General features: G+C 38.4%; 2 protein-coding genes across 2 annotated transcripts in view; one reads left to right on the forward strand and one right to left on the reverse strand.

Moving 5' to 3' along the window:
- LOC117019152 (protein adenylyltransferase SelO-like) overlaps nucleotides 1–23,640 on the reverse strand; it is a 41,653-nt gene extending 18,013 nt beyond the window's left edge. The window contains 13 exon segments of the mRNA XM_033100617.1: nucleotides 4,379–4,508; nucleotides 5,197–5,280; nucleotides 6,682–6,754; nucleotides 7,505–7,574; nucleotides 9,743–9,830; nucleotides 12,166–12,233; nucleotides 12,403–12,501; nucleotides 12,588–12,644; nucleotides 12,729–12,793; nucleotides 18,828–18,956; nucleotides 19,574–19,692; nucleotides 23,004–23,289; nucleotides 23,291–23,640. Coding sequence (XP_032956508.1) covers nucleotides 4,379–4,508; nucleotides 5,197–5,280; nucleotides 6,682–6,754; nucleotides 7,505–7,574; nucleotides 9,743–9,830; nucleotides 12,166–12,233; nucleotides 12,403–12,501; nucleotides 12,588–12,644; nucleotides 12,729–12,793; nucleotides 18,828–18,956; nucleotides 19,574–19,692; nucleotides 23,004–23,289; nucleotides 23,291–23,323 — 1,301 coding nt within the window. The 5' untranslated portion in view covers nucleotides 23,324–23,640.
- Nucleotides 23,641–23,705: 65 nt separating this feature from the next.
- The window catches only part of PDSS1 (decaprenyl diphosphate synthase subunit 1), a 36,293-nt gene continuing 33,597 nt past the window's right edge, over nucleotides 23,706–26,401 (forward strand). Inside the window, exon 1 of the mRNA XM_033100629.1 lies at nucleotides 23,706–23,867. Coding sequence (XP_032956520.1) covers nucleotides 23,739–23,867 — 129 coding nt within the window. The 5' untranslated portion in view covers nucleotides 23,706–23,738. The remainder of the gene's footprint in view (nucleotides 23,868–26,401) is intronic.

The following is a 26,401-nucleotide window of genomic DNA, read 5'->3' on the forward strand; positions in this document are numbered from 1 at the left end:
GCTCCTAATGCCGAAGGCTGCCAGTTCCATTCCCACATGGGCCAGTGGGCTCTCAACCACAAGGTTGCCAGTTCGATTCCTCGACTCCCGCAAGGGATGGTGGGCAGCACCCCCTGCAACTAAGATTGAACACAGCACCTTGAGCTGAGCTGCCGCTGAGCTCCCAGATGGCTCAGTAGGTTGGAGCGTGTCCTCTCACCACAAGGTTGCCAGTTCGACTCACGCAAGGGATAGTGGGCTGCGCCCTCTGCAACTAACAATAGCAACTGGCCCTGGAGCTGAGCTACGCCCTCTACAACTAAGATTGAAAGAACAACAATGACAACTTGACTTGGAAAAAGTCCTGGAAGTACACACTGTTCCCCAATAAAGTCCTGTTCCCCTTCCCCAATAAAATCTTTAAAAAAAAGAAAAAGAAAAAGAAAGTTCAATGTCCAGTGATCAACAAATAACATACTCCTGGGCTCAGTAGCTTGTAGGGCCTGGAGAAAGCAGGCAGAATCTAGAGGGTCAGAGCAAGGCCTCAGGCCCTCACTCATGAGGTATAGCAGGGCTATACCATAAAGAAACATTAATATATTTTTGAATAGCAGATTTTACCAAATACATTCTTTGGTCATAAAAATATGGGCAAAGTAAATCCAACTACTTAGAAATTAAAAAACAGTGAGAGACTTCTGGTCAAGATGGTGGAGTGGGTAAACACTGTGCTCACCTCCTCCCACGACCACATCAAAATTACAACTAAATTATAGAACAGCCTTGAGAACCACCTGAAGTCTAGCTGAACAGAACTCCTGTAACTAAGGATATAAAGAGGAAGCCACTTCAACACTGGTAGGAGGGAAGAAGACCAGAGGGCTGGTTCCAGACTCACGTGTGGCATGGAGGGTACCTTGGCTATGGAGGTCCTCCCTGAGGAGGGGTCTCAGCTCCACACCGGGCTCCCCAACCCAGAGCGCCAGTGATAGGAAGAGGAGTCCCCACACATGTCGCTGTGAAAATCAGTGCGGATTCCGTCCAGGTGAGATGGAGGGCTGTTGTAGACCCAGGTGTCCTCTTAAACGGCCCACGCACAGACTCACTCGCTCACAAACTCTTTCCCTGGGCTCCAGGAAAGGGACAGTGGTTAAAGAGCACCAGAGACATACAGGGAGGAACTGAATTGTCTAGCTTCAGGGCGAGGGCTGAAGAGGCAGTGCTCTCCAAGACTAAATGGCAGGTGCCATTGTTCCTTTGTTGAGCCTTCCCCCACACAGCCGGCAGGCACAAGCAAGCCCCAAGTCTGAGTCTCCATTATCCTGGATAACACAGCTCTCACCCAACCCTGGTGATTCTCTGAGATCCCCTCCCCACCCAATTCATGAGCCAGGTCCAAACCTCTTTCAGAGGCTAATCCACACATTCAGCTGGCCTGGCTGGGGCTCACCCTGCAGACTCTCCTAAAATCTCTCAAAGGTCCACAAACCTCAAACAAGCAGCAGCTGGCCTCAACATGCCCTGTACTGCTTGACAGTACAAGCAGCCTCAAGCCCAGCACTAGTGGCAGCTGGCCTCGGCATAACCGCTCCCAGGTGTCTCCAAGCCCAGTACAGGCAGCTACCAACTGCAGACCACTCTGTAGCTCCTACCAAGTGTCCCTGGCCCGACTGACCTTTGCCTGCACCAGAGTCCTTCCCAAGAAGCCCCAAAACCAACACACTTGGTGACCAGCTTGAGACCACAACAGAATGCCACCCAATTAACTCCACAAATGACAAACTGGAAGGATGGATTTGGCAGGCACCAGAGGCCCACTAAAGCAAACCCCTCTCAATGAGGTCAGCCTGCACACACAGCTTGTCTACTGTAGTCACTGCCAGTCCTCACAGCCTGTCAGCCTGAAGGTCAAGTCTACTTATTGACATGCCAACAGTAACCAAGGCTAAACTACAACAGAAGAACACACACAACCCATACAAAGGACAACCCTGAAGCATTCAGCTCTGGTGACCAAGGATGCTGTGCCACTGGGTCCCACAGGACACCTACTGTATAAAGCAATTCTGCCAAGAATAGGAGACATAGCAGTTCTACCTAATATATAGAAACAAACACAGGGAGACAGCCAAAATGAGGACACAAAGAAACATGTCCCAAATGAAATAACAGGCAAAATCTCCAGAAAAAGACTAAACAAAATGGAGGCAAGAAATCTACCAGATACAACAGAGTTCAAAACACTGGTTATAAGGATGCTCAATGAATTTAGGGGAAGAATAGATCAATTCAATGAAACCTTCTACAAGAGATAGGAAACATAAAAAAGGAGATAGAAAACACAAAAATGAACCAGTCAGAAATGAAGAATACAATAACTGAAATGAAGAATGCATAAGATGGAATCAACAGCAGATGAGATGAAAGGATCGAATCAGCGATTTGGAAGATGAGGTAGCATAAAACACCTAATCAGAACAGTAAAAGGAAAAAAGAATTAAAACTGCGCATAGTTTAAGGAACCTCTGGGACAACATCAAGTGTAACAACATTTGCAACATAGGAGTGAGTGTCAGAAGAAAAAAAGAGCAAGAGATTGAAAAACTATCTGAAGAAATGACAACAGAAAACTTCCCTAACCTGGCGAAGGAAACAGACATACAAGTCCTGGAAGTACAGAGAGTTCCAAACAAGATAAATCCAAAGAGGCCCACACCAAGACACATCATAATTAAAATGACAAAGGTTAAACACAAAGAGAATCTTAAAAGCAGCAAGAGAAAAGCAGTTAATTACCTACAAGGGAGCTCCCATAAGACTCTCAACTGATTTTTCAATGGAAACCTTGCAGGCCAGAAGGGAATAGCATGAAACATTCAAAGTGATGAAAAGTCAGGAACTACAACCAAGATTACTCTACCCAGCAAGGCTATCATTTAAAATCAAAGAGCTCCCCAGAGATAAGGAGCTCCCCAGACAAGAAAAAGCTAAATGAATTCATCACCACCAAACCAGTATTAAAAGAAAGGATAAAGGGACTTCTGGAAGAAGAAGAAGAAAACTTAAAATATGAATAAGAAAATATTGCAAAGAAAAAAATTCTCACTAACAAAAGCAAACACATAATGAAAGCAGTAGATCAACCAGCACTAAAGCTAGTACAAAGGTTAAAAAGCAAAAGTAGGAAGATCATATGTAATTAAAACAGTAAATTAAGAGATAAACACAAACACACCCACAAAAGAAGTAAAACTACAATAAGAAAAACATAAATGTGGAGGGGGTAAGTAAAACTGGTAGTGATTTTAGAAGTTGTTCAAACTTAAGCAACCATCAACTTAAAACACACTGCTATAAACATAGCTTGGTATATAGGAAGCACATGGTAACCACAAACCAAAAATCTCTAAAAGATATGAAAGAAAGAAATAAAAAGGAATCCAAGCACAACACTACAGAAAGTCATCAACATACAAGAGAAAAGAGCAAGAGAATAAGAAAGAAACAGAGAACTATAAAAACAATCAGAAAATAATAAAATGGCAATAACTACATACCTATCAATAATCACTTTAAAAGTAAAAAGATTAAACGCTCCAATCAAAAGAAGAGGATAAAGAAGTGGTACATTTATACAATGGACTATTACTCAGCCAATAAAAAAATGAAATCTTAACGTTTGTGACAACATGGATAGACCTAGAGGGTATTATGCTAAATGAAAGAAGCCAGACAGAGAAAGACAAATTCCATATGATTTCACTTACATGTGAAAACTAAAAAACAAAATAAACAAACAAATAAAACAGAGACAGACTCATAGATACAGAAAACAAGCTGATGGTTGCCAGATAGGACGGGGGTTTAGAGGCTGAGTGAAAAAAGTGAAGGGATTAAGTATAAATTGGCAGTTATGAAATAGCCATGGGGATGTAAAGTACAGCTTAGAGAATATAGTCAATTATATTGTAATAACTATACACGGTGTCAGGTGGGTGCAAGACTTACTGGGGGGATCACTTCGTAAGTTATATGAATACCTAACTACTATGCTGTACACCTGAAACTAATACAATATTGAATGTCAACTGTAATTGAAAAAAAAATTTTTAAACTTTAAAAAAAGAAACAGTGATAAATAACTCTTGCATCAAAGAAGAAATAAACTAAAATTTCCTTACACCCAAAAAGCAATAAATAAGAAAACACTTTATCCTGACAGTTATGGAAAAAAGCCTAAACTGTACTAGAGAAAAATATATAGTTTGAAATACCATGATTATTAAAGACTAAATAATAAGATGGTTTTTAAAATGTCATTTTCTTGCTTTTCAAAAAATGATCACTAACCAAATATATTTTCACACAGATTTAATTAGTAAATTTAAGATTTACTCACAGATGCTTTTGCCCTCGGTCAAGTAATGGGTTTAGAGCTTGTAATAATTTATTTAAATTAAACATCCCAATATTAGCCTGATTTCCTATTTTATATCTTCTTTCATCATCAGATGCGTTTGGTACAAAATCTGTTTCAAACAAAAATACTATCATTATACAGTGAGGATAATTATAATAAATAACTTCTTTCTTTATTTTTTAAGTGTGTATTTAAACTTAATAAATTTATATTTATTAGACAAAAAACTTGCTGACATTGAACATTTAACTCAAAAGTAATATAAATACTTAATACCCATATACATGAAAGTCTTTTAAAATATGAATATTTGCCTAATAGAAAAATACATTTCTAACCTACAGGAATTTCCAGGTCATCATTCATGTACTTCAAACTCCAAGTCAAGTAGCCTGTCATCTACAAAGCCTGCTCTGATCCCTCTAGTGGTAAATATTGTATTAATGTCACCTCGATTTTATAGGTTAGTAAGGTGAGAGGTTAAGTAACTTGTCCAAGGGCACAGAGCCATTAAGGGTTGGATGCCAGAACTCAAACCCACGTCTGTCTGACAATATATTTCTTACTATCTTTCATTTCATCTTCTCTACCATGTAATTCCTTGAGGGCAGAGACCACAAGGACTCATTTTTGTATCCCCATGGCACCTGGAAGATTGAATACCACATAAAATGACTATATTATGCATCAACCCAATTCTTTCTACAATCCCATCACTGTATTAGCTAGCTATATCTAAAATAAACCTGTGATGATTTTTTAGTGAATATATACACATATATATAAATCATATATACCTGGGTTATAAGCCTCCATAAAACCAAATGGACCATAGTCAATTGTAATGGATAACAAACTGAAGTTATCAGTATTACAAACACCTAAAACAACAAAAAGTTCCAAAAACATGATAATAAAATAACAAAGCATTTTTTAACTGTATAAAATTATCCAGAATAAGAAAGGTCATGGAAATGCATTTGCTTTAGAAATGAAAGAAATTTAGATTATCAATTGAAAGTTTAACTGGTGAAGTCAAATGGCTTAACATATATTAAAACTGTATCTTAAAATTAAATTTGGCCTTTTGTTTTATACTACCTCCTCGAAAGATTTCAAATGCTACAGGAAAAAAAGCCCCAAGAAACGAAACTTTCTCTTATTTATCCTCAATTTCTAGCATTTGTTTAAAATATATACATTATTTGGAATGGAATTGAGACTAGTGAAAGAATAAGATTAATTTTCAAAGGTTGTGAGAAGGGAAAACGGTGAAAATATCGGTATGTACCCCCATAACAGTCATGAGATGCCGACCACGAGCAATTTGTGGGGGAGAGTGACCTCTTAGGCGAGGGAGCTCATGGATGCGGGCAGAGAGTGAGACAGGAGGAAGCCATGGAAACAATAGCCTAAAATAGGATATCTGGGCATAGTGGCATAGTGTCCCGTATAGAGTTCCAACCCTTTTCAGAGTGAGATGCCCATGTTTATCAAAATGTTAAATATACAGACTCTCTAACCCAGTCATTCCACTTTTAGGAGTTCATACTCAAAGTCTCACCTTCCCGAATACAAAGCTATAGACGCATGGCGGTCACTGCAGCCCAGTTCATAATAGCAAAAACTCTGAAACACCTACCTTGCTCCCCATCCCACCCCAAGTGAGATACAGAGAGTATGCATGTGATGATCAAAGAACATTTCAAGAAGTTTTGTAATGTGGGATTCCCCTTTGTATTTATCTAGAGATAGTCCATATATGACTTGCTTTTTAGTTGTCCTTAGTTCAGGCAGCTATTCCTTCCATTGCAACCATCGTACAACAAATAGCTTCAAATGCACATAAGCCAGCCCTGCTGTTTTTATAGTAGATGTATGAATATCATTAAAAAAAGTCTAGAAGATGTGACATGAAATGGTTAATAATGATTATCCTAGAGAAAGAACTCAGAATCACTTCTGTATATTTTAAAGTCTTTATCCTAAGCATGTACTGTTTTATAATTAGGATTTAAAAAATAGCTTTAAAGAGATCTAAATATAATATATACTCACAAAGTTATCCTTATTCTATTTTGTGTATACTATTCTATTCAAACCATTTTAAACATGAGGAAATTGAATTGGTTCCCTGTTGCTAAAAACAAATTCATATATTGTAAGTGTTAAGAAGCTCATTGGCAGGTATATTTTGAAATATACAAAAAAGAAGTCTTCTGCTTTAACAAGTTAATTCTACTTTCTCGTCAGAAGAATGAAACATCAATATAATAACTTACCATGAGCAAAACCAACAGACATCCACAAGGCAATAAGTTGTGCTGTCTCAGATACCACAATGGAAAAAAAATCCTAAAATAAAATTTAGAAAACTTTCAGATTTTCAGTAATGTATACTCTTTTAGGATCTTCTGATAATTGTTAAGGACAATATGAAAAGAATTCAAAGGTGGGCCAAAAGATGACTAAAGGAATGGAAATTATGTATGGAAGAGCATAGAATTATTCATCCAGAAAGAATATATAAGAAGCTCAGACACAGTATTATAACCAGGCTTTCTCCATGTCCGGTAAGAAAAAGAAAAGCATGAGACTTCAGCACAAGGGAGTTAAATGTAAGTAAAGTGAGTTACTAAACTTTGAAATGAGTCACCAAGAGAAATAACGGAATTCCCTTCTCTGCAACTGTTAAAAAGAATGAAAAAGGTATGAAAAGCGAAAAATTTCCACAAGAAAAAAAATCACATTTTCCTATTATGTAGTATGTTTATTTTAGAACTACAACTCTAGAAATAGCTATCTCTCTAATGTGTAAGAAAAGATTATATCTGATCAAGTTACAAATGCTGCTCCAAAAACAATGTTACAGTCAGGATATAGTAGCACCTGTTCTTTTCTTCAAGATATCTTCCAAATGAAACAACTTTCTTATCTATGTCTTGTTTATGAAGTGGTTCATCCTATCTTCCTCTAACACAGTGTTTACAGAGCTCTACATTTCCTTTCCTAATTGCAATTTTTTAAGTTCTAAGTTGTAACCGCTAATGTTAGCAGGCCAATGAGAAAAAACAAGACTATTGCCCTTTCCCTTTAAAAACTTACCACATATCTATTAGGTTCTTGGACATTTACTGAGGGGAAGTGTTCCTGTATGATGAAATCTAATAATGACCTGGAGAGGAAAAGGAGAGAACATCAATGTTCCTCAGAATACAGAATTGAATATCCAATCATCTAAATCCACCCTTGCCATTTATGAGTTCATTAGATTCATGCTTAAAATTTTTTTAATCAAAATAAGATTTTACTTCCAAAAAAGCCATAGAGAAATAGTTCCTCCATACCAATCAAACTTGGAAATGTGCTTCTGAGATCATATTAGATTCCATCTTATTATATTACAAATTCAGTAATATAAACTCAATAAACATTCATGGAGTACCTACTGCACCTACTGTATGCCAAGCCTTGTCCAAGTTCTAGAAAGAAGAATGACAAGACCCAGACCCAGCCCTCACAGAGCACACAGTCTATCAGGGAAGAAGAACATATAAAGAAATAATGATATCATAATATAATACACAAAATACTAGACATTATAATACACATAATAATAGACATATACGAAAAGCATAAAGATAAAAGAGCAGGAAATGACTGCATAGAAGTCACATTTATTTCAAATGAGGTAAGAAAAATCTGGCCAGTGTTTGAAGTTAAAATATTTAAGTTACGTATGTATCATATTTTTTATTCCCAATTTTAACTAACTATTCTAGTGAGTCGACTAAGTATGAATGTTTATTGCATTGGATAAGAGAGAATCAAAATTGGGGTTGTAAATATGATTTGGTTATTACTAAAACTCAGTCAAAATAGAAATGGATTAGAGCTTGTATATGTATTTTTCAATAATTTAATCATTTAATAACTTGAATAAGTACCTATGTGTCAAGAACGATTTCATGCATTTAGAAACCAAAAGGTATATATATATGTGTGTGTGTGTGTGTGTGTGTGTGTGTGTGTGTATACACACACACACACATATACATATATACATATATACACATATATACATATATATGCATGTATATATATATACACACATACATACATATACATATATACATATATATACACACACATGTATATGTATATATATGGTCATATTAGCCAGTGGATGTATTTTAAGGATGAAGTGGTCACCAATGTACATCAAATGTCAGAGAGAGAAGTGAAATACAACTGAAGTATGACAACCAGATGAAACAATTTCAGTGACATGGTGAATCCAAATAGAAGTAACCCAAAAAACCAATGGGAAGTTAGAAATAATGCCCAGTGAAGGCAGACAAGTCTCTCAACAAGCTGGGATGACCCTGAGTTCAGTAAACATTGCTAAAGTAAGAGACTCAGAGAAGAGGCATATCAAGTGTGCTGACTTCTCTGCTCTGCGCATTCATTTTCCTCATTTCTTTTTTCCCTGTATTCTTCATGGACCAAGTACCTGGATTTTACTAAGCTGGTTAACTACAATATAGGATCCATATTCCAAATGATTCTAGATTGTCTAAGAGAATTTTTTTCTTATCTGTATATTTCTAACGACTTTTTAAAACTGTATTATCATAACAAATGGTAACAGAATTCCTCTTTAAAAAGGAAGTATTTTTGTTCGAAGAAAAGTCTTGCTAGTCTGCTTGTGGAAGACTGAATTTTGTGAGCATGGATACCTCAGGCACCGAGATATCAGAGGAAGGTGGTAAGCGTACTGCATGACACAAGGGGAAGCATGTACTGCTTTAGCTCTTTGGAAGCTTTTCTTCTCTCTTCCCTGAAGAAATCTTCAGTACAATGCACTCTGTTCTTAAATACTTTGTGCAAATTTAGTCTGTTGTTTTTTTCCATCCTGTTTAAAGGGTTGACCCAGACGTGAAACAGGTATCACACACGTCAAAACTGGAGTCCAGGAGAAAAGAGATATGAGACAGGATGCACACTGGGAAATCCCAGAAATTGGAAGGAGAGCTTTGGACCTCTTGAGTCTGCGGAACTGGGGAGTTTGAATCAGGGCTGAAGGCCATCAGCTGCAACGGGGTCACACACTAGACAAAATATTCCTTGAAAAAAGGGTCTACTGCATCTTATACTTCTTTTTTTAGCCTCCTAGAAAACCCAAACGATGTTAGGGACATAGCAAGTGTTAAAAATACTTATTAATCGAATTTTTTGGTTTTACTTATAAGAAAACCAAAAATATTTTAACTTCCCAGCAACTTCCCAATAAGCATTTTTTTCAATTGCTTTCTACCATTTTTTTAAATGTCATTTTCTAACCTTAGTAAATCCAGTTCACCATAATGAGACAAAATTTCTAACGATCCAATTCTAAACCATGATTTTGCAACCCGCAGCACTACTGCACCTGAAAAAGAAACATTTAATTTAGCATAAACTATTTCAAACTATGCAATCATAGCATAATATGCTTTTCTTAAAATAAAATTATTTAAGTAAAACAGAATACAGTGACTGAATTTATTTGACAAATTGACTAATTTACACCCTATTTTTCTCTATTCCTTTAAGCCTGAATCAATTAGAATGTTAGGAATTACAACTCTTTTAGAAACACTGAGGCTCCAGCCTAGCTTAAGGCTGTTCAAACTGTGAGACCCCAAACATCAGATTCCCACCATCTCCTCAACTGTCACCTTTTCTCTGTACCTCATCCTGAAATAGGGAATTATTTGAATGGCATCATCCCTACAAGTGCCTGCCATTTGTGTAACTACCTGAAAATTAACTTCAATAAATAAATGTCTGTATATGGTCTAACTTATGAATATATTGAAGAAATAACATGAATCTATGCATTCTGTGTTTGGGTTTGTAGACTTACAGCCACCTTTTGGACTGATTACAGATACGTATCAGTAATACAATTAACAAATGGAATTCAAGTTTCTTTCTTATAAGCAATGCTGTGCTTACAAGTGTTTAGATGTCAAGATGAAGGCTATCCCAGGCGCCAAGGCTCCCACCGTGGGTGCTGTCCCTCAAGGACCTCCTGCTACCTGTGGCCCTTTATGTTATCGCCCCTGCTCTCCATACACCCCCATCCTCTTCTCCGCCTACTGAAATCCTCCCTAATGTTATGCTCAAGATTAAGTCCCAGTTCCTCCATAAAGCTAAATGGATCCCCCTTTTACTGACCTCAGATTTTTTACGGTTCATTTGTTCCACAGGTTTCAGTCTTTTCTCTACAAAGACTGAGCTTCTCAAGGACAGGACTATGATCTATACTTACTCTTCCTGGACCCTCCCTCAGAGTTTAGTCCAATGGTAGGCACAGAAAAGGGCAAATTAATATTTTCTAGTTGACCAAATTACTATACAGTCAGGACTTTTTCACAATGTTAATTTGGGTATTTATTTTCATGGGGTGTTGTTTTTTTTCCAGCAATAAAAATGTAGTCACTTATAAAAAAAAATATAATGGCTACATAAGTTATTCTAAATGTTTATTTAATGAATAAGCACTGAAAGACACAGGAGGCATCATCTAATCTGACCCCCTCATTTTCGACAGAGAAGCAAGGTTAGAACGTGACTTAGTCACAAATCAAATCCCTCAGAACCAGTTCTAGGTTTCACATATTCTTTTTGACTGTCCAGCATTTTTCTCAGTACACCACAGTGGCTGCTGGGCAAATAGTCAGGTAAAAGCACAATCGAAATATCTGTATATATGTGAAGACTTAGATGTAGAAACTCTATTAATGACTAAAAATGAGAAATACTTGGGAGCATTTGAAACCATTATGATTATGGTTCAGAATTCAGATTAACAATATGTATGTCACAGCCACAAGAGTAAGTAGTGCTGTGCCCCTCATATAAACAATCTGTGGTTGGAAACTCGTTGCAAATCACCATACACAGAAAAGACCTAAACGGGTGTTTCAGGTCTACGTGCAACTGTATCCATTTTATCCAGATGAAATTAAAGGGGAGAGATACCATAAAGATAAAGAAGTGTTAATTTCATTAAGCATGAATACTTTGGAGGAGACTGTTTTTTTATTAAAGTATTATCAAAACATTATGCACTAAATACAAGCAACATAAAATGTGCTCTTGGTGAATCACTGAGAGCATCACTAACAATGCTGCCCCATGATACAGTGATGATGACCACAGCACCCAAGAAAGCATACGGCGTTGTCAGTAGTTCTTGATAACTCTGCTTTTGAAGCAATTAAATATGTTTATTATTGATTTTCAGGACCTCTCCTTCCCCAGAGATTCAGCATCAACTTTCTCTCACTCTCTCCCTTGTGCTACTCTATAGCACACTGTCTCATCCCCTTTCTCACTTTTTATTTCTAACCTACTAAAAGCTGAGGAAAAAGTTAACTGAACCTATTGGAAGTAAACATGTAGTAAGAGCAACCAGGCTCTGAGAAAAGGTCCAAGGGCTCTCCTGGGATGAAAGTGTATGAAGTTTCACGTACTGGCTTTGTAGCATTTTGCTACTGTCCATAAACATTTTTGATTCACTTCTCCAATGTTTGCCTTTTGAAATGGATGGATTAATGATATAAGGATGTAGAAAAGGATATTCTATTATAATATGAAAACACTGAAATACCTGGAAGAACCATGGGCCATTTTTTAAAGAAAAACTTCAAAGATGTCCAATATTTGTTTAGGAACTTAGTCTAATTTTCTGTAAATAGTCTTTAAAATGTCATTACCTCGTTCTTTCACAATGTTTCCATTGTAGAACTGATCTCTCCATACTTCATCATCACTTACAACCAGACTGGAACATAAGAGAATCAAACGATTAAAGTTACACTTTAACTGCTAGCAAGCTATCAAGAAGTACCTGAACTATAAGAAATCATGATAACAGAGACTTATCTGCTCAATCTACTGACACATTTCTGGAGATAATCCATTCCTGAAAGTTAGCTTCAAAGAGGAGTTACCTTGCAGCTCTGCTAGTTGGAATTCCAAGATAATGCATAGCCTCACTACACAAAAATTCTCTCACTGAGGAACGAAGTACAGCTCTGCCATCACCATTTCTATGGGAAATAAGATAAAAAAAGATTTTCAATTGTAATTAAGACAAATTGTAATTAGATAAGTTAAAAAAAACAAAAAACTGTACCGGGAATATGGGGTCTTTCCTGAGCCTTTTAATTGGAGCTCCCATTTTTCACCCTGCCTTCAAAAAAACACAAAACTAAGTATTAGAAGATTCATGTTAATATTTAACAGAAAAGCTATCCTACAAGAAAATATGTGGTACCTGTTCCTGTAAATTCCAATAAGATGGGCTCTGCCATCGCCAAGCTGATCTGCCCATATCCCAAACTAAAAAGGAAAAAAAGAGAATATATCATGTTTATTAACCTTGATAGCTTTCATAGCAATTTTATAGTCAAGGTTATTTTGTCAAAATTGAGAATGAGGTACTGCATTTTGGGGATTATAATAATCAACAACTCTAATAAAGGTGAAAATAAAATTCAATCAACAGAGACATTTCCAGTCAAGATGGTGGAGTAGGTAAATGCTGTGCTCACCTCCTCTCGGGACCACATCAATTACAACTAAACTACAGAACAACCATCACTGAGAATTTCCTGAGGTCTAGCTGAACCAAAGCCCTACAACTATGGACATACAGAAGAAGCTACCTCGAGACTGGTAGGAGAGGCAGAGACATTAAACGGGCTGGTCTCATGTGCACCTGTGACCATTAAAAATCAGGAGAGATAGCTCCGCTATGGAGGTCCTCCCCAGAGGAGCGAGGCGTCCCAGCCACCCATCAGGCTCCCTAGCCCAGGGTTCCAGTGCTGAGGAGAGACGTCTCCATAACTTCTGACAGTGATAACCAATGGAGATTGTGGCTATGGTCCCAGGCAATCGCCTTAAAGGGCCGCTCATGGACTTACTTGCTGACAGACTCACTCGCTCTGAGCTCCAATACTGGGGCAGCAGCTCAAAAGGTGCCAAGCACTTATGGGAGAAACTGAATTCATGGTCAGGGCTGGAGGGGAAGATTTCTCCCAGAGGAAGGACCTGGTGAAAGCCATGTTTCTTTGTTGAGCCCTCCACCTTCCTGCCTATAGACTCAAGCAGATGCCATATCTGAGTCTCCATCAAGCTGGCTATCACCTTTTGTCTGCCCCATCCTAGTGATTCCCTGAGACCCCACCCTACCCGACTTTTGGGACCAGCCAAGCTGCTTCCAGTGGCTTTTCTACGCAACCTTCCTTAGCTCATGCTGTGGACTTTCATAAAATTTCTCAAAGGTTCACAAAACCCAAACAAGCAGTATCTGGCTTCAGCATGTCCCATACCTCTGGCTGAGCAGCCCTAAGCCTGGCACTAGTGGCAGCCACCTGGTTCACAGATTGGCTTCTCAAGGCACCACCAAGCCCAATATGAGTGGTGATCTGTGAATTGCTTTATGGCTCATACCAAGTGGTCTTAGGCAGGGCACAGGCTGCGGCTAATCTTGGCCTGCAGTTAATCCCCTCCCAGGAGGCTTCAGGGCTGGCACACCTGGTGGGCAGCTTTGGGCCAAGCTGGAGCATCACCTGGCTACTTCCAAGGATGACACACCCAAAAGGCAGACTGGGCAGGCCCCAGAGCCTGGCTAAGGCTAACCCTGCTCTGTAGAGTTAGCCCTTGCACCACAGCTCATCCACTATAGTCATGGCCAGTCCTCACCCCCAATCAGCCTGAGGGTCAATCCCTCCTATTAATGTGCAAAAAGCAACCCAGGCTTAACTACAACAGGAGGGCACAACCTACACAAGGAACACACCTGGCGCACCCAACTCTGGTGACCAGGGAGACTACACCACTGGGTCCCACAACACACTTACTACATAAGGCCACTCTGCTAAGACCAGCAGGCATAGCAGCCCTGCCTAATACATAGAAACAAACACAGGGAAGCAGGCCACATTAGGAGACTAAGAAACATGTCCCAAATAAAAGAACAGAACAAAGCTCCAGAAAAAGAACTAAACAAAATGGAGACAAGCAACCTACCAGATGTAAAGTTTCAAACACTGTTTATAAGCATGCTCAGTGATCTCAGGGAGAACTTCAACAAAGAGGTTGGAAACATAAAAATGGAGATAGAAAGCATAAAAAAGAACTGGCAGAAATAAAGACTACAAAAACTAAAGTGAAAATACATTAGAAGGAATTAACAGTAGATTAGATGAAGCAGAGGATCAAATCAGCAATTTAGAAGATAAGGAGTGAAAATATCCAATCACAACAGAAAAAGAAAAAAGAATTTAAAAAAATGAGGATAGTTTAAGGGGCCTCTGGGACAACATCAAGCATACCAACATTTGCATCTCGGGATACCAGAAGGAGAAGACAGAGCAAGGAATTGAAAACCTATTTGAAGAAATAATGGCAGAAAATGTCCCTAATCTGATGAAGAAAATAGATATACAAGCCCAGGAAGCAAAGAGTCCCAAACAAGATGAACCCAAATAGTTACACACCAAGACACATCATAATTAAAATAACAAAGGTTGAAAACTAAGAGAAAATCCTAAAAGCAATGAGAAAATCAGTTAGTTACCTACAAGGGAGCTCCCATTAGATAATCAGCTGATTTCTCAACAGAAACTTTGCAGGCCAGAAGGGATTGGCAGAAAATAGTCCAAGTGACGAAAAGAAAGGACCTACAACATAGATTACTCTACCCAGTAAAGGTATTATTTAGAATCAAAGTACAGATAAAGAGCTTCCTAGACAAGAAAAAGCTAAAAGAGTTCTTCACCACCAAACCAGTATTACAAAGAATCTTAGAGGGACTTCTTTAAGATGAAAGGAAAAAGATAAAAAATATTAATAATGAAATGGCAATAACTACATATCTATCAACAATTACTTTAAATGTAAATGGATTAAATGCTCCAATCAAAAGATAACATGGCTGAGTGAATGAAAACAAGACCCTTACACATGCTGTCTACAAGAAACTCACCTCATATTGAAAGACACACACAGATGGAAAGTAAAGGGATTGGGAAAAGATATTTCATAGAAATGGAAACAAACAAACAAAAAGCCGCAGCAGCAATACTTATACCAGACAAAATAGAATTTAACACAAAGGCTATAACAAGAGACAATGAAGGACCCAGTAATCCCATTTCTGGGTATTTATTTGAAGAAACCCAAAACACTACTCAAGGGGACATGTACATCCATATGTTCATTGCAGCATTGTTTACAATGGCCCAGAGGTGGAGGCAGCCTGGATGTCTGTCAATAGAAGAATGGAGAAAGAGGAGAGATAGTACATATATACAATGGGATACTGCTTGGCCAGGGAAGGGAATGGGTTCTTGCCATCTGCAGCGGGGTCAATAAACCTGGAGGGTATTGTGCTGAGTGGAGTGTGTCAGAAAGAGATAGACAGATGCAGTGTGATTTCACTTATATGTGCAACCTAAAGAATAAAACAAACAGAAACAAACTGATAGATACAGAGAACATTTTGGTGATTGCCAGATGGGAGAGGGGTTTTGGGGGATAAAAGAGGAAAGGGATTAAGTATTACAAATTGGTTGTTACACAACAGTCATGGGGATATTGGGTACAGCATAAGGAATATAGTCAATAATATTGTAATAACTATGTATGGTGTCATATTGGTAGTATTTATCAGGGTGATAGATGCAAGGGGAGTTAGGGGGACAGGATGAAAAAGGGGAAGGAATTAAGAAATACAAATTTGTAGTTACAAAATAGTCATGGGGATGTAAAGCATAGAGAATATAGTCACTAATATGGTAATAACTATGCATAGTGCCAAGTGGGTGCTAGACTAGTCAGGGAATCACTCCTTAAATTATATAAATGTCTAAACACTATGCTGTACACCTGACATTAATAAAAATAATACTGAATGTCAGAATATATAACGTATAAAAAATTCAATCAATAAAACATGAGTGAATTCATTTTAAAAATATAAATGTAAGACATGTAATTAATTTATTCATCATCTTATAGCTGAGCTCAAGTTTGTTAGGTGTAGAATACTTAGAACTGATCTATTTAATTCTGGAATATGAACAAGGGAAATTTATTAGTAGAAATGTGCCTATATTATTCATATGAAATATAAAATCAGCAACACGCTTGTACCTGAAAAAATTATTTTTGAACTTGAATAATTAATTGTTTCCAAACTTTTCTGTTAAAATTTACTTGAGGTTGTTCAACTCCCAGCAATGCCACTTACTAGCTGTGAAAATTTGGGTGAGTTACTTAATCTCCCTGAGACTGACCTTTCATTTCTGTAAAACAGGGTAACCCTTGCCAGGTTGTTATAAGAATGAACGCAAATATATGCAAAATGCCATGTATTGTGTCCGACATTTGCAAGTGCTCAAAAGATGGTACTTATTATTTTTGCCAACAATTATTTGTTAACTTAGACATCACTCCATTCTCCACATAGATGTTACCAGAAAGTTTTCTCTGACTTTCTGGGACTAGGAGGATGGTCCTATACATTCCCATAACTCCTATGCTCACCCTATCACAACCTAATGCTATTGGAATTCATTCATTTATTTATCCCCTCCCCAGAGTATTTGCAATTTGAGTGAAGGGGAGAGGTCGCATTCACCTTTGTAGCTCCTGGCACATAAAAGGAGTTCTATAAACAACTGTAGAATATGTAAACAATACGTTCTGGAAGATATTAATCGTTCTGGAAGAAAAAGCTGAAATTGAGAAAAATTTATCCAGTATTTTAATTTTTCATCTTAACCAGGAATGGACCACCATTAATTAATTTTAATTATGGAATACGTCTAAGAGGTGCTCTCCGCATATTCTGGAAAGTTCTAAAGTCAACAAAATATTAGGTATATCCCAAACCAAGAACTGGGAATGAAATTGGGGAAAACAGGAAGGTAGTTCTGCATTAACAAAAGAAAAATCATTCACTGCACTGTAAATTCAAAATGGCGAAACCATCCTTATAAATAAATATTTAAAATATAATTTCAGATCAGGGAGAGGAAGCAAAAGATGAAATGTGAAATTGATAAACGCTTAATCTAATTTACTCTACTATCCAAAAAAGTACAAAAAAAGAGTTTAACAAAACTGCAAATCTAAAGGTTTGCATTTGCACTTTACAGTACATACAAGTACCAGTATAAAACGCTATCTAATAACTTTGACCTATATGGGAATGGCTTTTTGAATCATGGAATCCTGTATTTAGGAATAGAAAACACCACAAAGATCATCTAGTCCAGAAGTTTCTAAACTGAGAAACATAGTTCAGCAAAATGTTAACAGTTATTTCTTAAAAACAGAACCACAAAACTCTGCAGTCAAATATGTTTGGAAAGTGGTGTGTTAAATAAAATTAAGCAGATTTCTTTGACACAGCCTTTTTCTCAACTCCTGGAATGATCTTGGTCAACCCTCGAACATTACAGATCAAGACACTGAAATTCAAGTTTGTCATAGATAACCCGTAGAGTTCTTTTCAATTCTAATGGTCTATGTCACTTAGCTTATGTTAGCTTAGCTTCTGTATTACTTCTGCTTCTTAGGATATTGAAGACTGAAAACAATAAAAACCTGAAAAGAATTAACTACCACAACAACCAGGCATTGATACTAATCATTATAATAGCTATCGTGAACACATTTTTCATATATTTCTTAATTTAATCCTTACCCCAACTCTATTATACTTTGCTATTTGTCCTACAAACCATGTCCGAGTAACCCAGCCCCCAAACAACCAGTGTTAAATTAATCTTATCTAGCTCACAGGAAGTCACAGCGATTTCAACAGTTGTTCCTGTGTTCCTTTTTTTTTTTTTTTTAAATTGGTCAGATACCACACCTGAACTTGCTTTCACATCTTGCTTTATTTCTAGAAGGTGACTTCTTAATTGCTTCAGCATATATAACACCCCCAATTAATCCCAATTTAATTTCTAGCAGTTCTAAAATTTTGCTCTGCAGCTATCCTGGCAAAATTATAATCTATTTGTCCTTCTGAGGGGTTTATATTGACTCATTTTGCTACTTGACTTTACCTAAATCTCTTGCCAAAACTTCACTGCATGAGTTCTCTAGTAATAAGTCAGATATTTTATACGTGTGTGGTCTCAATTCCTTTAATGAAACTTAGGCTCTAGTTTTATCTAGTTTTATCACAGCATGAAATCACATCAGCTAATCTATAAAATATGATGACACATTCTTCCAGAAACATCTTGTTGACTAATATTAGAGAAAGTAATGCAAAATAACTTCTTTAATAGGATAGCATTTCCATCAACTGTTTATATTTGCATAAGGGAAGCCATGCTGATGTTACTCTTACCTGGTGGCCACCATATCTGTGAGTCAATGGAATGGATCCAAATACTATCTTTTCACCACTGACAAGCTGGATAAAAGCATCTGTTTCTGAGACAGATAAATCAAGATCCAAAATATCTTCTAAAACTTCCTGAGGCAAGAAAAAAAAAATCTTACAAACTTAAGTCATCCTTTAATCATTTATGAGAAAAGAGACTCAATGGAAGAAAGAAAACTAAAAGAATAAAACTCTTTCAAAAATACATTAATATTTTTCATAAGAGATGTACTATATTTTCTATGAGTATATTATTTGGGAAAATTAGTTCTATTAGCTTAAAACTTTTACGTATTTCTTGGGATGCATGGTTAAATAATACTTTTCCTAGCACATCTTCTTTAAAGGAACTAGAAAAAGTAAATGTCCTGTTTTTATCCCAAATTCATTTTTATCGTGAGAGAAGAATTTCGAATTTGTTATTATTTGTTAGAGCCATTTCTAAGAACTTAACTCATTTACTCCTTTTTCCCCAACAAAGTACGTTGTGTTTGTAAATAACTTTAAGATGAACCTGACAACTAGGCTCGAGGAATAACTATCAGAAAGTGATTCCTAACAATGAAATTCTCCAAGTGTCTGAATATTAAACACAAAGATAGTCATCTATCAATAAACTAACAATTTAATTCTGAAAAACATATTAATGTCTTGTTAGACAAACGTTATAGTGAGTTAAGTATTTGTGTTGTGAAAAAATTAAGCCTAACCTTTGAAACTGCTACAAGACGTACTCTTGATTTGAAAGGCGTAGGGAAGGCAATTGAAAAAATACAGTTTTTCACTTTACGAACATAATTTTCTTTAACAGGATCAACTGGCAACACAGCTGATAAAAAAAAAAAATCCTTCTTAATGATCTCATTTCTTGCCTTAACAGGATTAACATTCCTCAGAAAGGCTACGGTTCTTCAAGAAAATCGACTTAAAACACTATTTTCTTTATACTTTGTTATTTAAAGTCATACTTTTCAATTATATCTATCCAACATACATATGTGCAGTATATGGAACTATCTAAGAACACAGGAGACAAAAAAAAGTTTGAAACAAGACAAATACAATCTTAAAAGATTTTCACTCATGTCAAACCAATAGGATGTGCAACATATTTATACAAATAAGACTATATATATAAAACGGAGGTGAGCTGCATTACTGTATTAGAATTATAATGCAGGCCAATTCAATGGAATCCAACCAAAAATATTAGGCACTTGATCACATTCTTTCTGCTCTTCAGAAAATAATTAACTAAAGGAAAAAGATACATACATACACATCTCTAATACCAGGCAATAGATGTCTTACTAAATGTTCAAAACTGTTTCCAATCCCACCAGAAACTTCAAAATATGATACATGCCTGTGCATAAGGATAGATGTTTAAAAATTGCCTCTAAAGAGATAAACTGTTTCATAAAGTCCATGCACTAAAGCACATGTACTTTATTTAAAAAGCTGTTGAGGAAAGGTTTGAATATGCTTTAGATACATATGCGTAGAACAGAACATATACACTTCTAAGTACAATTCTTAAAATCTGAATCTGTTTTCACTCCTAAGTACAATTCTTAAAATCGGAATCTGTTTTCCTAATGCAGAGTAATTAAAAAAATAAAATAAAAGGGTAAGTGTATTATTAAAACTATAAGAAAAAGAGACACAAAAGCCTATGTTTCTGGATAGAGATTATATTGCCAAGAAGTCAGTGTCAGCAAATTATTTAATAAACATAATGGAAATCCACACAAAAACCTAGTAGGAAGAAACAAAGTGTAAATCTGAAAAAATAAAGGCTAACTTTTTTTTAATAAGAGAAATGGGAGTTTCCTTATCATATTAAAAATTACAATAACTAAAAATATTGTTATCCCAAAAATACATGCAAAGATCAATGGGATTCAATAAAAAGCACAGAAACAGCCCAAAGTAATGCAAGAATGTCCTACATAATGAAAATGATCTTTTTAATCAGCAGAGAAAGGTGGCATCGAGAAAATTTGTTCAACTGTTTGGAATAACTCCTGTTTATTCCACCCAAGCCTAGATAAACTAAATGTCAGCTATAACATTTAAGAGTAATCTTATATCTTCTCCATGTAAGAATAAAAACAGGCAAATGTGGGCCACATTTAACTCTTTATATTTCCCCCATGATGCTGGTAAATAAGGCAGCATCATGGGAAAAGTGATCAACCAAAAAACACATTTTAGTATCCACCACAGAAAACTTGATAATATCATTAGAAGATCGAACAGCATATTATCTTGTCTTTTAGGAGAGCCCCCGTCTGGAAATAGACTAAATTATATAATTAATGCGTTTTCTTTTATGATGCTCGAACGTTTTAGCAAGGCATGCGCAGTATAGAATTTCCATTCGTACTTACGATTTTGTACTGATTGATTCACATTTTGGCGAGGTAGCTGGTCAGTCAATACATGTGATCATTGATCATGGAACAAAAAAGGCTAACTGCTTCAGAGGTACCCAACACTCATCCTTGTAACAAACTAATCAGTATACTAAAAACCCCAGAGAAAATTCCAAATGTACAAGATTAGCACATAATCTTACCATCTCAGAGAAATCAGTAATTCCAAAATTAAATTTTTTAGAATTCTGTTTTGCCTAAGAATATGGAATCCACAAAAACTGCTAACCTTTCAGTGCAACTATGTTTAAGTCTTCTCTCAAAAAATATTCTTCGCAGTTACCTTGATAATTCATTGATCATTTATCTAATAACATCAGGATGAGATGCTTTTATGCAGTATTGGGAATGAAGACATGGTTAACATGTACACAGTAATATGCATATAATTTCTCCTTGGCTGTAAAACCTGGCCCTACCGTAGATAATGCTTTAAAGAAAATATCTTAAAGTGTAGAATTCTCTCCATCATCAAAATAAAACGCTTTCAACTACACTTATTCCATTTTTATCAGTCATGACTGGTTGTTTCACTTATGTAAGTGCAGTCTTTCCAGCCTGTGCAAAGGGGTAGTTATTCAACAGTTACTTGCACAATTCAGACAATATTTTTAATTTCCTAGATCCCATGCTTGGCCTAGTTGGGTCAAAACAATTAGTTGGTATTCTGCACGTCTTATTTGTGGATAATTGTTCATCAAGAGTTCAGCTATACTGTAATGTTGGAAGCCTTCATGAATTTCATCTGTCTTTCTATCTTTCCTACTAAGCCTCGGCATATTTCATCCTTTTAAGAATCAGGTATTTTGTTTTCATCTGGGAAACAATTTCTAAAGGAAAATGACCTGAGAGAATTGTGTTGTGTTCTATCAGTCAACTATTTGAGCTTGGACTAGACACTTACTTCCTCTATATCCGTTTCCTTATCTGTAAAAAAAAAAAAAAGGGAAATGATAACATCTAAGTTATAAGATTGTTACAAGTACAAGTGTTTATTGCTATACTCCACTTCAGCAAATTGTACCTGTTGAATATTTAATATATAAACCTTTAACAAGATAAGCCACAGGTGCTTATTAATCTTTATTTGTAAACCACCTGAGTCTTTTTTATGTAATATTCTTTGAGATTGGAAAAATACCTCATAAAATTGAATTATTTTTAAAAATTTCTTTATTCTATGCTTTCATTTAGCAAAAAAAAACCACAATACTTTGAAGATAAATATAAAAATAATGTGCTTAGCTATACAGGTACTTGCACTCTTTAATGCAAAAGGCATGGTTCAGAAAAACAAGAAAAAATATCAGAGAATTGCAGTTGCCTCTTTGCTGGTGTATTTCCTCATGTGAGTGAATTTTCTGAGGATAGAGTAAGTTTCTTCTCTTTCTGTATCCCTAATGCTTACACATTCTTTCCCGGCTCTGTGTGTTTGTGTGCATGTGTTGAATGATTAATTACATCATGGATTTCTGTTATAAATACACTCTCATTACCGTGAGATCTGGCTACAGAATTCAGGAAAGGTCTTTCTACCCCGTAGGGAGTACTAATCCTGTACACTCTCCAGTATCCCCTGGGCTGGCTACAAGTAGGTTCAACATTACCAAACAGTAAACACTCTCACACAGCTCAGTACACCCGCGAGTGGAACTCACACATCCAGATGTGAGCACGACGGCCCAAATGTGCCACCATATACCTATAAGGTTTTCAGAGGAGAGAGTCCAAAAGTCGAGAGACGAGGCTAATCTAGCTTCCGTTTCACAATAGCCCTGCTCCTGGTTTGACTTGTTACTGAGAAGATGAAAAAGATTGGTACTTCCTTCAAGGCCAGGTTGTACTAAGAAGCAGAAGAGAGCGTGACACACACAAGAGAAGGTCACACACAAGAGAAGCAGCTGCGGAATCCGCAGCCTCCGTGTCAGGCAGCAAAACGGGAACCCGCTTCTCTGAGTCATATTTCTGCCGGAATACACAGAACAAAAAGTCAGTGACTGGCAGTCTGGCGCACTGTGACATTTCTTGCTAACAGCTGGTCCCTCCAAGGTCCATTTCGCTCTGATTGTTGGAGCTACTGGCTCCCCGCAAGCGGCGGGAAGGCTTCGGGAAAGAGGCTCCAGAGGTGGCAGGTCACGGTTAGTTTCTCCCCGGCCGGGCGGCCAGCAGAGGGCCGAAGGGCTCCAGCCGCCGCCGCGCGCCCCTTCCGCCTCGGACCGCCGGGCGGTCCCCGCTGAGTCAGCGCAGGGAAAAGCCCGAGGTGCCAGGTGGCCCCCACCCGAGCGCGCTGGCGGCACAGCCCCAGGGAGGAGCGAGAGGAGGCGGCCCCGGTAGGGCCGAAGCTCTTCCTGTGCCAGGTTTCCGGCTCCGGGTCCCGGAGGAGGACCGCCGGGCCATAGGCGGAGCCGCCGCTCGCCGCGACTTTCAGACTCGGACCATGGCTTCGTGCTGGTGGCGGTGGCGGCGCGGCTGCTCCTGGAGGCCGGCGGCGCGGAGCCCCGGGCCCGGCTCCCCAGACCGCGTGGGGCCGTGCGGGCCGCGCCCCGCCGCCACCGCCTGCGCGCAGGTGAGGCCGGGACGCGCGTGCCGCAGCGGGCGCAGAGGTCAACCGCGCAATGACAGCGGCGGGTGGAATGAATGGGCGAGAGCCACGTGTGTGCCTGGCTGGGGGCCGCGGGGCCGCGCTGGGATGGGACCCGGGGCGCGGCGAGGGGGCCCAGCCGCCCGGTGGGACGCGGAGGGATGGGCGCGGGGCGTCTGTCTGCCGAAGTCGGGGCGCCCCGCACGGGACTGCAGAGAGGTGTCTTGGGGTCCGGGGAGCATTTTGGGCTTAGCAAGGGAGCCGTGAGGAGCCAGGTCCCCGGGACTTACAGAGTCTAGAAATATGTCAACTTATGGTGTCCTGGGGTCCGGGGAGCATTTGGGGCTTGGCGAGGGAGCCGTGAGGAGCCAGGTCCCCGGGGAAAACGCAGGCGGAGTGGTCAGATTGTCTCCTGGGTTACGGACAAAGTCAAGACCCGAGACTGTCTGCAGCTAGTACTTTGGGAGTTACCACCAGGGTTTCGGGAAGACAGATCTTCACTGAGATTTTAGAGCAAAAGGTGCTCTGAGCGCTCAGAGATGCGGAGGATCCAGGTGGCCTCGGGGTAGGCGGACAAGCGCTTGGGCAGGATGCCGGGTTGATGCTAAGGGTGGAGCGGCTGTCAGCGGTACAGTAGTTGCGTGGGCGGAAGAGCATACCTGGATTGGATGGCAGGGCAATGGAAGGAGAAAAGGACTGAGGACTTCGAGTAGAGTGATTTTTGACCTTGGAGTGATCTTTAATTTGACCTATGACTTCTTGAAGTAGAGTCAGAATCTCAGAGCTAACCATGGCTTCTTGGCTCTCTCCCTTGTTGCCTTTGGTCCCAATCTCATTTTTCTCCCTTTTCGGTCAGTTTAGCCCCTGTAAGTTGACATATTTCAAGACTCTGTAAGTCCTTTCTGCAGTTTGTAGTAAGTAAGTCTCAACGTGCCGTAAGGTCGGGCCATACTGTTTATTTGAATTTAGGACTCTCCTGTTTCAGATTTGGTACACTTCATATTTGGTACACTTCATGTTCCCATATGCCCATCAAACACCTTTTACCAATATAAAAGGCGTAGTATTTATAAGTGTCTACTTCAGTACAAAGTGGCTCCATATCACTGCTTACCCAAAATGGACATTTCGAGAGAGAATGGCACCTGGGCTAGTAGATAGACTAAACAAGAAAGAGAGAAATATGGGAAGAGAGCTGCAGGGCTTTGCTGGGGTCCATTTTAGTACTATCCTAGCCAGACTTCAAATATTTCTAGTGCCACAGATGAGGACATCATTTGGAAAGATGGATGCATCCACCATCTGATGCCACTGGATACTTCTTTTTTTTGATACTCCTTTTTTTTGATTCCATGACCCCTAAGCAACTTTCTCAGCCATGGAAATAGTGCTTTTCTGGAGAGGATATGCCTTAATGACCACAAATAAGGACTGCACTGAGGATTCCAGTGCCATGTATTTCTGATCTGTGTGTCAGTGATATTTTTCACTGTAAATAGCGATCTGGTGTCTGCCTCAGGTTTCTGTGTTTTGATTGGTTCAGGTCTCTTAGGGCCTGACAGTCCTCGGGGACAAAGAGCAACAATAATAAAGCCACTTCCAGCTCTCCAGCAAGCACAGCTCTGCTACTTCCTGTTGTATGTACATTGTCCCGACTTCTATACTTGGTAGTGTTAACAGTCTTGCAGTAAGACAAAAAATAATTGTGCGTTTGGGCCAAATCACTTGTGAGTGTGTCTTTGATTCTTACTCAGTAAAGGGTGAGGAACAAAATCAGAATTGGACATTTGACTGTTGCTACTGCTAGCATTGGCACACCCAGTGACACAGCTCTAGTTTCACAACTCCCTTTTAGTACTTTACAGTAGTCCCTCCTTATCCACAGTTTTGTTTTCCAATTTCAGTTACCCATGATCTGAAAACATTACATGGAAAATTCCAGAAATAAATAATTCATAAGTTTTAAATTGCATGTTCTGAGTAGTGTGATGAAATCTCACATAATCCTGCTTCGTCCCCCCTGGGATGTGAATCATCCCTTTGTCCAGTGTATCCCTGCTGTATACACTATCGGTACTTGCCCGTTAGTCACTGAGTAGCCCTCTCGGTTGTCAGACTGTAACGGTATTGCAATGATTGTGTTCAAGTAACCCGTTTTTACTTACTAATGGCCCCAACACACAAGAGTAGTGATGCTGGCAATTCGTATATGCCAAAGAGAAGCTGTAAAGTGCTTCCTTTACATGAAAAGATATGTATGTTGTAGGAAAGATGTAATATTTATATAGGGCTTGTTATTATCCGAGATTTCAGGCATCCACTACAGGTCTTGGAACGTATACCCCCAGGATAAGGAGGGGCTACTGTAAATGGCTCTTCTGAATCCCTCTAACCTCACTTAGGAAAACATTGCCCTATAGTACTTTTAAAGCAGAAAATAGCTTGATTGAATACATACTATATTAAATACATACAGTGTATTAAGCTCTGAGCTAAGAGATTTATATACGCATATACTC

This window comes from Rhinolophus ferrumequinum, assembly GCF_004115265.2.
Source record: "Rhinolophus ferrumequinum isolate MPI-CBG mRhiFer1 chromosome 5 unlocalized genomic scaffold, mRhiFer1_v1.p scaffold_110_arrow_ctg1, whole genome shotgun sequence".
In the NCBI taxonomy this organism is placed as follows: Eukaryota; Metazoa; Chordata; class Mammalia; order Chiroptera; family Rhinolophidae; genus Rhinolophus; species Rhinolophus ferrumequinum.